Source organism: Rhinopithecus roxellana, chromosome 20 (assembly GCF_007565055.1).
Source record: "Rhinopithecus roxellana isolate Shanxi Qingling chromosome 20, ASM756505v1, whole genome shotgun sequence".
Lineage (NCBI taxonomy): Eukaryota > Metazoa > Chordata > Mammalia > Primates > Cercopithecidae > Rhinopithecus > Rhinopithecus roxellana.
In genome coordinates this window covers 68,630,558-68,644,140 of record NC_044568.1, presented here as the reverse complement: position 1 = coordinate 68,644,140, position 13,583 = coordinate 68,630,558, and the positions used below count along the sequence as shown (strand labels likewise).

The following is a 13,583-nucleotide window of genomic DNA, read 5'->3' as shown; positions in this document are numbered from 1 at the left end:
CTTTCCCCGGCGGTCGTCCAGACTATTGGGCGCTAGCGAGAGGAACTATTGGTACGGGGCTAGAGAGGAAGGCTTTGGGGTTGCTGGGGCGCAGCGAGCGGCCGACTTCCTTTTCCGTTACGGAGGCACGAGGATCCGGTGTTCCAACCCACGGAGAAAATGCGGCCTTTGACTGAAGAAGAGACCCGTGTCATGTTTGAGAAGATCGCGAAATAGTAGGAGCGCGCGGGGCGGAGGCGGGAGTGTGTGGGTGTGGTGGCTAGGGGTGGAGTGGGGGCGCGATGACTAGACCGGTCCGTTCGGGCGCGGTCTGTAGTCCTCTTTTTGCCCTTAGTATCGGGGAGAATCTTCAGCTGCTGGTGGACCGGCCCGATGGCACCTACTGTTTCCGTCTGCACAACGACCGGGTGTACTATGTGAGGTGAGGCGGGACCGGGCAGGCAGCATGGACCCAGGGGAGGGGAGACTTGGGTCCCACCAGCCTCCTTAATCCGCAACCGTGCTCCCTCTTTACCCTTTCAGTGAGAAGATTATGAAGCTGGCCGCTAATATCTCCGGGGACAAGCTGGTGTCGCTGGGGACCTGCTTTGGAAAATTCACTAAAACCCACAAGTTTCGGTTGCACATCACAGCTCTGGATTACCTTGCACCTTATGCCAAGGTTTGTGGGGTGGTTTCCAGTTCTGCCACGGGCGATGAAGTCAAGGATTAGGCAGATTGTCCCGCAGCTTCTCTTCTCACAGAGTTCCTGATAGTGTGCTTGGAGGAGTGTCAGCACATGGAGATGTGCAGATGTCTTGCACCTTGGGCATGGTCAGGGCTATGGGATAGGAGTGCTGTGGGGCTGCGTAGTGTTAGTTTTCTCCAGCAAAGTAGAAGAGCCTAGGCAGACCCAGCTAGAGATCAGAAAGCAAGTTAGTGGCAGCAGTGAAGACACCGGGGTCCAGAAAAAGAGCTGTTAACCTGGCCATGGAAGATGATCCCTGTAGAGTTGAGAAAATAACTTTTTGCATTTATTTTTTTAAATTCCTTTTTCTTTCTTGCTCTTTTTCTTTTCATTTCTCTCTCTCTTTTTCTTCCTGACAGTTTCACTCTGTCGCCCAGGCTAGAGTGCAGTGGTGCTATCTCACTGCAGCCTCCGCCTTCCAGGTTCCAGCGATTCTTGTGCCTCAGCCTTCTGAGTAGCTGGGGTTACAGGTGTGTGCCACCACACCTGGCTGACTTTCTTGTGTGTTTTTAGTAGACACAGTGTTTCGCCCTGTTGGCCAGGCCGGTCTCGAACTCCTGGCCTCAAGTGATCCACCTGCCTCGGCCTCCCAAAGTGCTGGGATTACAAATGTGAGCCACTGCGCCGGGCAACTTCCTGCATTTCTGTTGAGGAGATGGACAGTTCGAGGAAAACATGAGTCTCTTTCTGTTTCCCTTAAAATTATTTCAGAAAATTATTCACAGATCCAGCAGCTAGTTTGTCTGCATGGATAGAAATAGTAACGTTTTTGTGTCTCTTGGATTTTAATTCTCTTATAGTATAAAGTGTGGATAAAGCCTGGTGCAGAGCAGTCGTTTCTGTATGGGAACCATGTGTTGAAATCTGGTCTGGGTCGAATCACTGAAAATACTTCTCAGTACCAGGGCGTGGTGGTGTACTCCATGGCAGACATCCCTTTGGTGAGTAGAGATGGCAGCTATTACAGAACTCAAGTACTCTTTTATTCAAGAAGGATATGTTTTCAATTTGGGTGATTGAGAGAATAAATTCTCAGCACCTTTTGAATCCCAGAAAGACCAGAACTGTATTTTTTCCATCTTTGTTATTTCCAGCCCTCAATATAGGTACATTGAAAGAATTCAGTGAGTTAATGTCTCTTCTTTTGAATCCCAGGGTTTTGGGGTGGCAGCAAAATCTACACAAGACTGCAGAAAAGTAGACCCCATGGCGATTGTGGTATTTCATCAGGCAGACGTTGGGGAATATGTGCGGCATGAAGAGACGTTGACTTAAAACGAAGTCATTGCAAGGACAGGCGGCTGTATGGAAGGGCCGAGCTTTGTTTCCTGTGTTTGTGTGGACTCCACCATCGTGTTGAATTTTGTCAACACTCTGACCTCTTCAGGGACTTCTTATTTACTGTACTCTCTATCATTGACAAATGCAGGCTGGATTCTTATTATATACAGAGATAGGTCAAAAATGGGGTTTCAGATCTTTGTGTTTGTGATGAAATAGAATACTCTGTTTCATATTTGAATCAGAGGGCTTCTTGTTCTGAGAAATAGGTTCAAAATCATTGGAAGTAGGAACAAGAATAGCTTATTGTTATCTGTGATAACACTTTGTTTTCTAAACTTATGATAAGAACACAGGGATTGTCTTTTTTTTTTAATATGCAAGATAGATATTTCCATAACAGAATAATAAACCATATGTGGGGTTTTAAAAATGAAATTTGTCTAAAACAGTAAGAGCAATTCAGCTATTTTTCCATACGGTAATTGGTGTGTGGTATGAAAGAAAAACGTATTCAAACCCCACTACTGCCACCTACCAGCTATATGGCCTTGAATGAGTCATTCAGCTTTAATAAGGTTTGTTTTCTTCTGTTTAAAAAGATACAAAACTTAAAAAATAGCTTTGGCCATCTACCTGAGAATTAGAAATTCTGATTTTTGGAATTAGAAATCATGATTGTAGGCTGGGCACAGTGGCTCACGCCTGTAATCCCAGCACTTTGGGAGGCCAAGGCGGATGGATCACTTGAGGTCAGGAGTTTGAGACCAGCCTGGCCAACATGGTGAAACCCCATTTCTACTAACTATAAAAACAATTAGCCAGGTGTGGTGGCACGTGGCTGTGGTCCTAGCTACTTGGGAGGCTGAGGCAGGAGAATGGCTTGAACCGGGGAAGCAGAGGTTGCAGTGAGCTGAGATGGTGCCATCGCATTCCATCCTGGGCGACGGAGTGAGACTCCGACTGATTGTAAAGCATCTAGTATGGTGTACAGTGCCTGGGAAATGATAGGTGTGGAATAAATGGTAAGAATTATTTTTATATTATATATATTATGTATTCCTGTTATTAAGTGTAGAGTTTTATGAGTATAATTTGATTATATTACCTTCTTTTTTACAAGCTGTTTTCTCAGTATTTTTCTTGGATGGGATGATCCTAAGCTGGAATGTTTTTTTCATCACTATGATTTTATAAAACATAATTTTTTCTATGAACCTTTACTTACTTGACTGGATTGAACTAAAAGCACTGATCAAAGACCACGACATAAAAATTAAGTCCCTTTGTCCTTCCCCGTGCCTCCCAAAGTTATTTTAAGATCGTCAGAATGTTTCTTTAGTAACATTTTATAGACAAAAAATTTAAAAACTTCCTGTATTGCAAAACTAAACTATTTCTTTAATGAATATACTGCTTATTTTAAGTTCCAAAGGTGAAGTCTTTAAGAATAAAACATTACCGACTCCTGCTTTTATATGTAAGCAAACTTGATTGTGGCCTTTTTCAACTCGTCTTCCTTCTAAGGTTTTCTGTTAGCCTCTAAGTAGACTCAGTGAAGGCTAAGGGACTGCTATATGATGAACAGTATTTTGATGCATACATTTAATACTTCTTCAGAACTTTTTCATTGTTATTATTTTATTGCCATTTTGCTTTAGATGTGTACAGCAGACTAAAACATTAATGAGATAAATTGATTTTTGTCCCATAACATTACAAAGCTGATTTCGACTAAGCCCCAGAAGAAAAGAGCCAGGGTGCTATAGTCACCTTAGCTTAGCATCTTGGCTTCTTTGTGTCTGTAGTTGTTGGAACATTGAAGAGACGCTTCAAGAAATACAGTTGCAGGATTCCAGAAAGAATAATAACGAGGCTCTGGGCTGTCGACCACCAGTTCACGTAGTTATAGTTTGAATGGGTAAGGAAAAAGTCAGCCATTTTCCTCATCCGGGCAAAGTTGTAGTATCGCCACATGTGAAAGATATTGTTCTGCACCTTTTGTGTGCTGTCCTGTAAGAGAAAATTTTAAGGGGGATTCTTCCAAACCCCCATCTAGCCTCACCTGGGTGCTCACCAGCACTAACCTACCTGGAAGTCAAATAATTGACCCATACAATTTTAAGATGTACAATACTATTATAGTTGTTGACAAATGTTGTGTTTGCTATGTATGAAATATGATCTGGATATGAGTTTACAATTTTTGTTTTTGTTTTTCGAGACAGGGTCTCACATGTTTGCCTAGGCGGGAGTACAGTGGCGCAGTCACAGCTCATTGCAGCCTCAACCTTCTGCGCTGAAGTGATCTTCCCACCTCAGCCTCCCTAGTAGCTGGGACTACAGGCACATGCCACCACATCTGACTAGTTTTTGTATTTTTTTTTGTTTTGTTTTGTAGAGACAGGGTTTTGCCATGTTGCCCAGGCTCATCTCGAACTCCTGGGCTCAAGAGATCCACCCACACTGGCCTCCCAAAGTGTTGGGGTTACAGACATGAGCCGCTGCCCCGGCCTTTTCTTTTGTTTTGTTTTTAAATAATGGAAAACTTCAGTTCTCAAACTAGGGAGTTCTTCCAGAGGACCTCTAGATTTAGATGTACTCAGCACATCGTTACCATTTCAGGTGATGTTTTATATTCTCTGTATATAGTAGAAGACAAGAGCCTGTGGACTTTAAGGCCAGATGGTAAATATTTTTGGCTTTGCAGGCCCTTGTGACTGCTGAACTCTGCCACTGTAGTACAAAAGCAGCCACAGACAATATGTAATTGTCAAATGAGCATGGCTGTGTTTCAAGAAAACTTCCACTTACAAAAACAGGAAGTGAGTTTTTGTGCATTTAGGAGAGACTAAGAAAGTGAAAAGTGGGCCATGTGCAGTGGCTCACGCCTGTAATCCCAAAACTTTGGGAGGCCGAGGTGGGTGGGTTACCTGAGGTCAGGAGTTTGAGATCAGCCTGGCCAACGTGGTGAGACCCGTCTCTACTATAAATACAAAAATTAGCCGGGTATGGTGGCACATGCCTGTAATTCCAGCTACTCAGGAGGCTGAGGCAGGAGAATTGTTTGAGCTCGGGAGGCAGAGCTCAGAGGTTGCAGTGAGCCGAGATCGTGCCACTGCACTCCAGCCTGGCCGACAGAGCGAGACTCTGTCTCAAAAAAATAAAAAAGAAAAGAAAGTGAAGAATAGCTGGGCGCAGTGGCTCATTCCTGTAATCTTAGCACTTTGGGAGGCCAAGTTGGGCAATCATGTGAAGTCAGGAGTTCAAGGCCAGCCTGGCCAACATGGTGAGACCCCCATCTCTACTAAAAATACAAAAATTAGCCAGGCGTGGTGGTGCCCGCCTATAATCCCAACTACTTGGGAGACTGAGGCATGAGAATCACTTGAACCCGGGAGATGGAGGTTGCAGTGAGCCAAAATTGTGCCACTGCACTCTAGCCTGGGTGACAAAGCAAGACTATGTCTCAATAAATAAATACATAAATACATACATAAATAAAAATACAAAAATTAGCTGGGCATTGTGGCACACACCTGTAGTCCCAGCTACTCAGGAGGTCGAGGCAGGAGAATCGCTTGAACCTGGGAGGCGGAGCTTGCAGTGAGCCAAGATCACGCCACTGCACTCCAGCCTGGGCGACAGAGCGAGACTCAAAAAAGAAAAAGTGAAAAGACATTGCCAGAATGGGAGAAAATACCTGCAACTCACTTATCTTAGAAGGGATTTGTATCCAGAATATATAAATAAAATTCAACAATAAAAAGACAATTCAGGCAGGGCGCAGTGGCTCGCGCCTGTATTCCCAGCACTTTGGGAGGCTGAGCTGGGCGGATCACAAGGTCAGGAGTTCAAGACCAGCCTGACCAACATGGTGAAACCCCGTCTCTACTAAAAATACAAAAATTAGCCGGGCGTGGTGGCACGCGGCTGTAATGCCACCTACTCAGGAGGTTGAGGCAGGAGAATCACTTGGACCCTGGAGGCAGAGGTTGCAGCAAGCTGAGATTGCGCCACTGCACTCCAGCCTAGACAACAAGAGCGAAACTCCATCTCAAAAAATGGTAATAAAAATAAGCCAGTCACAAAACCCCATGTACTGTGTGATTCCATTTAAATAAAGCATATAGAGGCCAGCCGCAGTGGCTTAAATTGTTGATTGATCTCGACACAGTAGCTCAAAATGCTGAGTAATCTCAGCACTGGCAAGCTGAGGTGGGAGGATTGCTTGAGCGCAGGAGATGGAGGCTGCAGTGAGCTGTGATCAAGCCACTGCACGCTGCAGCCTGGACAACAAGAGTAAGACGCTGCCTCAAAAATTAAGTACAGAATAGGCAAATCTATAGAGACAGTAGAACAGTGATAGGCAGGCCTGGGGTAATAGAATGGAGAATGACTAATGGGTAGTGGGATTTTTGGGGGAGGGTGGGTGATAAACTTCCGGATTAGATGCTGATAGTTGCACAGCCTTGTGAATATACTAAAAAACCACGGACATACACTTTAAGATGGTGTATGGTGTATAAATTATATCTCAATTTAAAGAAAAACAGGCAGTGGGCCAGATTTGGCCTGTGAGCCATACATAGTTTGCCAACCCTTGGTATAAAACGAAGGTGGAATTTCAAGAGCTTCAAGTCATAATGTATTTTATTTTATTTTGAGACAGACTCTTGCTCTGTCCGAGGCTGGAGTGCAGTGGCGCGATCTCGGCTCACTGCAACCTCTGCCTTCTGGGGTTTAAACGATTCTCCCGCCTCAACCTTCTGAGTATCTGGGATTACGGGTGCACACCAACATGCCCGGCTAATTTTTGTATTTTTAGTAGAGACAGGGTTTCATCATGTTGGCCAGGCTGGTTTCAAATTCCTGACCTCAGGTGATCCACCCGCCTCGGCCTCCCAAAGTGCTGGGATTATAGGCGTGAGCCATCACGCCCAGTCAAGTCATAGTTTATTAAAAGATTCACATCCCCTTGCCTGTTTGGTTTCTACCTAAATAAAGTCATCTTCCCTCTGAAGTTAAAATCAGTTTCCACAGATGTTTCTCTTACACAAAACACTTCCTTACCTCTATTGCATCCAGAGTATCGTTCAGTTGTTTTCTTTCCTTCTGTTTGTGATCAGTCTCAGGCCCCTCATAGAAGACTCCAAAGTTGAGGTACACTTGCACAGAACCGAAGTGATTATGCTGATTATTTAGACAAAGCTGATAAAAACCTGTAGGAATTCTTAGATCATTACCAAGTCTTTGGTCTCCTCCCCTTTGTTAAGGATTCTCTGGAGGTATCTGTCCTCTAGTTTTGGAATTCTACAGCACCTTCTTTTTACTTAGAAAGTACAAAGATCCCATTTTTGACACGGAAGACATGGACCTTATGTTAAACTCGTACTAAATATTACTTATTGTTTGGCCAAATTTTAGTAACTAGTCCTTTCCATACTGGATAGTGGCAAACAACATTTTCTCTTTTCCAACATGTAATTCCCACATCTCGTATTAAGGAACTCCTGCTCAACAGATTGAGTTAAGAGCATGGGTGTTTGCCTGGTCCTTTTACACCATTAGAGCTAGGGACACCATCTTGAAATTAGGGAAGGAAAAAAAAAATGGATGCATAGTGCATGAAAGCAGCTCTCCTGGAGTGATTGCCTCCAAGGCAGTCTGTGCATTGACTCATGGTGTGGGATATCTGTTGGGGCTGGTGTTGCTTCTCTTTGTGTGTGCAGGGGATGGAGAGGACCGGTGGAAGATGCAGTGGGGTGGGATTAGAAAGGTGTGACAGTGTTTGAAAGTCAAAATGATTGGAAGGCAGTACTGGCATGTAGGGGCCAAAGATGTTCAAGATTTTTTTTTTTTTTTTTTTTTTTTGAGACAAGAGTCTCTCTGTCGCCCAGGCTGGAGTGCAATGGTGCGCTCTCGGGCCACTGCAGCCTCTGCCTCCCCAGTTCAAGCGATTCTCTTGCCTCAGCCTCCTGGGTAGCTGGGATTACAGGTGGCAGTGCCATCATGCCCAGCTAATTTTTGTGTTTTTAGTAGAGACGGGGTTTCACCATATTGAGCAGGCTGGTCGCGAACTCCTGACCTCAGGTGATCTGCCCGCCTTGGCCTCCCAAAGTGCTGGGATTACAGGTGTGAGCCACCACGCCCAGCCTGTTCAAGATCTTTTAACATTGATACATATGCTGTGCTTTTTTTTTTTTTTTCCTTGAGGCGGAGTCTCGCTCTGTCGCCGGGGCTGGAGTACTGTGGCCGGATCTCAGCTCACTGCAAGCTCCGCCTCCCGGGTTCACGCCATTCTCCTGCCTCAGCCTCCCGAGTAGCCGGGACTACAGGCGCCCGCCACGTCGCCTGGCTAGTTTTTTGTATCTTTTTTAGTAGAGACGGGGTTTCACCGTGTCAGCCAGGATGGTCTCGATCTCCTGACCTCGTGATCCGCCCGTCTCGGCCTCCCAAAGTGCTGGGATTACAGGCTTGAGCCACCGCGCCCGGCCTATCCTGTGCTTTATAGTGAAGGACTGTCTGATGCCCCTGTTGAGAAAATGTCTTTTTGTTTGTTTGTTTGTTTGAGACGGAGTCTTGCTCTGCCGCCCAGGCTGGAGTGCAGTGGCCGGCTCTCAGCTCACTGCAAGCTCCGCCTCCCGGGTTCACGCCATTCTCCTGTCTCAGCCTCCCGAGTAGCTGGGACTACAGGCGCCCGCCTCGTCGCCCGGCTAGTTTTTTGTTTTTAGTAGAGACGGGGTTTCACCGTATGCCAGGATGGTCTCGATCTCCTGACCTCATGATCCGCCCGTCTCGGCCTCCCAAAGTGCTGGGATTACAGGCTTGAGCCACCGCGCCCGGCCTGAGAAAATGTCTTTTTTAGTGCAGCTGGCTAGTAAAGAGGGCAGTTAAGACACTGGTGCTGTCCAAAGTGGGACAGGCTTGACCTGGCTGGAGGAGTGCTTTGTTGTGGAGTGTGGATATCTCACATGGATATCATGCATTTTCTTTTGTTCTGAATCTGCTTTTAGTAACTGACTCAAATATTCTGATGACTGGAAAGAAATACTTTCCTGTAATACATTTGTTAATTGGAATTTGTATTATAAATGGATCTCTGTTTTTTGGTCACTTTCCCAGAATCTGATCAACTGGAGATAATGAGATAAAATTGAGCTGCTGAACTCTAGAGTTAGAATGCTCATCTGGAGTGCTGTCCCCAAATTGTCAGTGGACTGCCACTTGGCATCCTTGGAGGTCAGCAGTCTCCAGGAACACTGGTTTTTGGTGTTAAAGGCTGAATTTTTTTCCTACTGTTTAAACATCTTTGTATACTTCCTCATTACTTCTCTAATTTCATAGAACCCTATGATGATTATAATAGCCATGGTAATGAAAACAGACCTGTCTCTTGGGTAGAGAAGTTAATCTGGCCCCGAACATCCTGGGAGGTGTCTATGAGAAATCCCTGTGGGTTATGTGCCGTGGCAGCAACATGCCGGTCATGTGACATCCCCATTGTCCGCTGAACCTGCCAAGACACATTAAGTAGGTAGCAGAACCCCTGCTACATCACCAGGAAGCCAGCTGAGCGGTAAGACTGACATCCCACAGTCATCAGCACAGTGGTCTCTGTCTGGGGTGGGACTGCCCAACCTGCTGCTGGGGTTTGGAACTGATTGGAGGATTCTGAGGTGTCACAGTGATGGGGTTGAGGGGAGGAGGCACAGCATAGCTGAACGTCTGCAATGTAAGAAACAGTACAGCAGGACAAAGAACTGTCCAGAATGCCAACAGCACCCGTGTGAAGAAGACATGTCTTGCTCGGACCACACAGTTGGTGTGGATCGGTTAAAATGTATGATTCTGGGCCGAGCGCAGTGGCTCAAGCCTGTAATCCCAGCACTTTGGGAGGCCGAGGCAGGCAGATCACAAGGTCAGGAGTTTGAGACCAGCCTGGCTAACATGGTGAAACCCTGTCTTTACTTAAAAAATACAAAAATTAGCCGGGCATGGTGGCGTGTGCCTGTAATCCCAGCTACGTTGAAGGCTGCGGCAGGCGAATTGCTTGAACCTGGGAGGCGGGAGTTGCGGTGAGTGGAGATCATGCCACTGCACTCCAGCCTGAGCAACAGAGCAACACTCTGTCTTAAAAAAAAAAAAATGTACAATTCTGGCTGTAGAATTTCCTATTTTCATTTCTCGAGACAGAGTCTTGCCCTGTCACCCAGGCTAGAGTGCAGTGGCGCAATCTCGGCTCACCGCAACCCCCATCTCCTGGGTTCAAGCGATTCTCCCGCCTCAGCCACCCAAGTAGGTGGGATTACAGGCACATGCCACCAAGCCCGGCTAATTTTTGTATTTTTAATAGAGATGGGGTTTTACCATATTGGCCAGGGCGGTCTCGAACTCCTGACCTCAGGTGATCCGCCTGCCTCAGCTTCCCAAAGTGCTGAGATGACAGGTGTGAGCCACCACACCCGGCCTGGCTGTAGAGTTCTTGAATGAACTTGCTTGGTGGTTGAGCTCCCTGATGATGTCCCAGATTTGGGCATTTGCTGCTTGGCAGTGCACACCTACAGCAAGCACTCCATGGACACTCGCTCCCAAGCTAGATCTTGATTAGCCCAGGCCACAGTGAGCTTAGTAGTGGCTGCTGTTCTAATAGAAATTCAGAGGTAAGAAAATCTCTGATAAGTTTATTTAAAATAAATGTTGTTACAGTGAAATGGAGTAAGATCAACAGAGTCTATTACTGTGTAAACAAAAATTAGAAAGTTAACAGATTTCTAAGATAAAGAACAAAGGAAATGAACAGCCTCTAACTTTCATATTGAGTTCACCATCCTGGGACAGCATGGTATAAGACCATAGTATGGATAAAAGTACTTGACCTTTGAATAGGTAACTTGAAAACACTTACCGTCCTTAAAAAAAAATAGGATTAACTGGCTGAATACAGAAAACTTGAGCTAGTGAATCTCTGATTTGCCAGAATTGCTCCTAAAGGCAGCAAAGCCTTTACTCCCCCACCCCCATAAACTGAAGCAGCTTTCTTTGAAATTTCTGGATCAGTCTCCAAAGCACTATTATCCATTTTGTTTTAATATATTAAAAGTGTATTCTCTCTCCTCTCATCCCCAAATCCGAGTACATGTAATGATTATCTCTTCAGGGAGAGGCACCCCGTCTGCCCCATGGCTTTGAGCATGGCCCCTGATGTGAGAAGCCAAACCATATGTTTTAGCTCCTGTTGATGATTATTCACCCAGCTGGAGTTTCCCTCTAACTGCAGGCCCATTTCATTAACAGGTGGGGAATCACAGCATAATAAAGACAACCAGACCTTGTTTTGGCCTAAAACCTGACCCACTTTATGAGTAAAGGAGAAAAAAAAAAAAAGCCCCCACTATGGCCAGTCACCCACATACCTCGTAACTGAAATAGAAGTATCCAGTCTGGTGGGCAAATTGCCAAAAGCATTCCGTGCCTCCTGGAGGGATCATGATGGCAAAGTCATATCGATCAGCTCCACGGAAGAGTGGCTGGTCCCCAGAGCCACTTAGAGGTTCTGTCTTCTGGCTCCTGGCAGACGTCACTAGATTCAGAACGACCAGCCCAGCCCCAAAGAGCAAGGGGGACATGCTGCTTTCTGGAGCCTCCTCTGCAGGTGAACTGCTCACAGCCCAGGGGAATCAAGTCGTTCAGACAACCGCTGGGCTAATGATTAACTCTGCAAGTCACATTTAGGCCCATTTCAGGGCCACACATAGATATTCATAATAGAACTGCCATGATACTCCTATGTTTGGCTCGCAGGAGGAAGTTTTGCTTTCACCCCAAAAACTCAGTGGCTTACCAAACCTACTTCATGGGTACTACATAGGTCTACCACCTCAGAAGAGGTCTTTCCACCCTTCCTTAGGGCTGTCATTTTTTAGTTCCTGCTTCTTGGGGATATAATACTGGGTAAGTTTACAACTTTCTGAATACACTGACAAAAAGTTGGCTGGGGAGACTCTTCTCTTACATCGAATTGCTCCTATAAACACATGGGGCAACACTTCTCTCTGCCCAGTGCTGCAGCTCAGAGCAAATCACAGCATGTGTGTGCAAAGATGTAAGTGGATGAATGCAGTCCCAGGATGGTGCTCAGACCCCTCCACTGACAGTGCTCGTCCTGATGCCTTCCACCTAACAGTCACTGAAAGCTATCCAAACCCACTGAAAGATGATTATATTATCCAAAGCCTCAATCTTTCCTTTTTTTTTTCTGAGACAGAGTGTAGCTTTGTCACCCAGGCTGGAGTGCAGTGGTACGATCTCTACTCGCTACAACCTCCACCTCCCAGGTTCAAGCAATTCTCCTGCCTCAGCCTCCGGAGTAGCTGGAATTACAGGTGCCTGCCACCATGCCTGGCTAATTTTTGAATTTTTAGTAGAGACGGGGTTTTACCATGTTGGCCAGGCTGGTCTCGAACTCCCAAGTAATCTGCCCGCCTCGGCCTCCCAGAGTGCTGGGATTACAGGCGTGAGCCACCGCGCTCGGCCTTGATCTTTCTCGTATTCAGGTCTTCTTCAGCACCCATGGGGGGAAAAGGCTATCCAGAACCCACTTAAAGACAAGTGTATTATTCACATCCTTAATCTTTATTCTTTTTCATTCTTTATTCATGATTTCAACACCCACCTCCTTCATGGCAGGCACTGAGCTAAGACTTACCTGCATCTTATTTTATTCTCACAATAGCCCTACAAGGGAGATGTTGTGAGCTCTGGCATTAGAGATGAGGACACAGACATTCAGAGATTCCAGTGATGGCTCACCATCCCACAAGCACACCTGGCAGAGCTGGGTCCCCGGTGGGGGCTCATGCTCTTAACCACCAAGCAGGACAGTGTTTCTCATTCTCAAGCTGTCAGTCTCTGAGTTCTGACACTGCCTAAACATTTTTTAGTCATAATCTATATTTTTTGCTTCCTTGAGATGGCATCACTCTGTCTTCCAGGCTGGAGTGTAGTGGCACAGACAGTGCAGCCTCACCCTCTTGAGCTCAAACGATCCTCCCACCTCAGTCTCCTGAGTAGCTGGACCCACAGGAGTGCACCACCACATTTGGCTGTTTTTTGTATTGTTTGTAGAGATGAGGTTTTGCCATGTTGCCTAGGTTGGTCTCAAACTCCTGGGCTCAAGTGATCCCCATGCCTTGGCCTCCCGAAGTGCTAGGATTACAGGTGTGAGCCACTGCGCCTAGCCTTGGTCATAATCTTAAAAAACAAAAAACAAAATAGCATCAACACCTTCCAGCAATTATTTGCATTGACTCAAAGTGTCACAAGCTAATTAAGCAGAAAACAGACTCTATATTTGTGGTTCAGTTCTAGCAAAGGCCAGACGACATCACAGCACTCTGGGAGCACAGTGCCTCTGTGGCAGTCTCCCTCAAGTGACAGGTAGAAGAGTCTGGGAACTTCTATCAGCACACGTTGGCACAGGCACCCCCCACCCAAGTTGCACCACCATCACAGTCCTAGCACTGGTCACGTCATAAGCAGTGACTTGGTTTCGGCGAAACAATCGTCAGTTCAT

The 13,583-nt window shown here is 46.1% G+C and overlaps 2 protein-coding genes across 2 annotated transcripts; one reads left to right on the top strand and one right to left on the bottom strand.

Annotated features, from left to right (window-relative positions):
• On the top strand, positions 1-3,489 carry NIP7 (nucleolar pre-rRNA processing protein NIP7). Its single transcript, XM_010355411.2, has 5 exons — positions 1-215; positions 335-421; positions 523-661; positions 1,528-1,668; positions 1,883-3,489. The coding sequence occupies exons 1-5, from the start codon at positions 160-162 to the stop codon at positions 2,000-2,002; spliced, it is 543 nt and encodes a 180-aa protein (XP_010353713.1). The 5' UTR covers positions 1-159; the 3' UTR covers positions 2,003-3,489.
• TMED6 (transmembrane p24 trafficking protein 6) lies at positions 2,373-12,327 on the bottom strand. The gene is made up of 4 exons (XM_010355414.2): positions 11,425-12,327; positions 9,398-9,524; positions 7,082-7,230; positions 2,373-4,021 (listed from the first exon to the last, which is right to left on the bottom strand). Exons 1-4 carry the CDS (start codon positions 11,635-11,637, stop codon positions 3,788-3,790), a joined length of 723 nt encoding a protein of 240 aa, XP_010353716.1. The 5' UTR covers positions 11,638-12,327; the 3' UTR covers positions 2,373-3,787.
• Between the last annotated feature and the right edge of the window lie 1,256 nt (positions 12,328-13,583).

What these genes read in the sequence shown, in the direction of transcription:
- NIP7 (XM_010355411.2), top strand. Translation starts at nt 160, where the DNA reads ATGCGGCCTTTGACTGAAGAAGAGACCCGTGTCATGTTTGAGAAGATC. An exon ending in TTTGAGAAGATCGCGAAATA is followed by an intron (nt 216 to 334) that starts GTAGGAGCGCGC and finishes TTTTGCCCTTAG; the next exon opens with TATCGGGGAGAATCTTCAGC. An exon ending in GACCGGGTGTACTATGTGAG is followed by an intron (nt 422 to 522) that starts GTGAGGCGGGAC and finishes TTACCCTTTCAG; the next exon opens with TGAGAAGATTATGAAGCTGG.
- TMED6 (XM_010355414.2), bottom strand. Translation starts at nt 11,637, where the DNA reads ATGTCCCCCTTGCTCTTTGGGGCTGGGCTGGTCGTTCTGAATCTAGTG. An exon ending in CTTCTCTACCCAAGAGACAG is followed by an intron (nt 7,231 to 9,397) that starts GTCTGTTTTCAT and finishes GAATTCCTACAG; the next exon opens with GTTTTTATCAGCTTTGTCTA. An exon ending in ATACTCTGGATGCAATAGAG is followed by an intron (nt 4,022 to 7,081) that starts GTAAGGAAGTGT and finishes TTTCTCTTACAG; the next exon opens with GACAGCACACAAAAGGTGCA.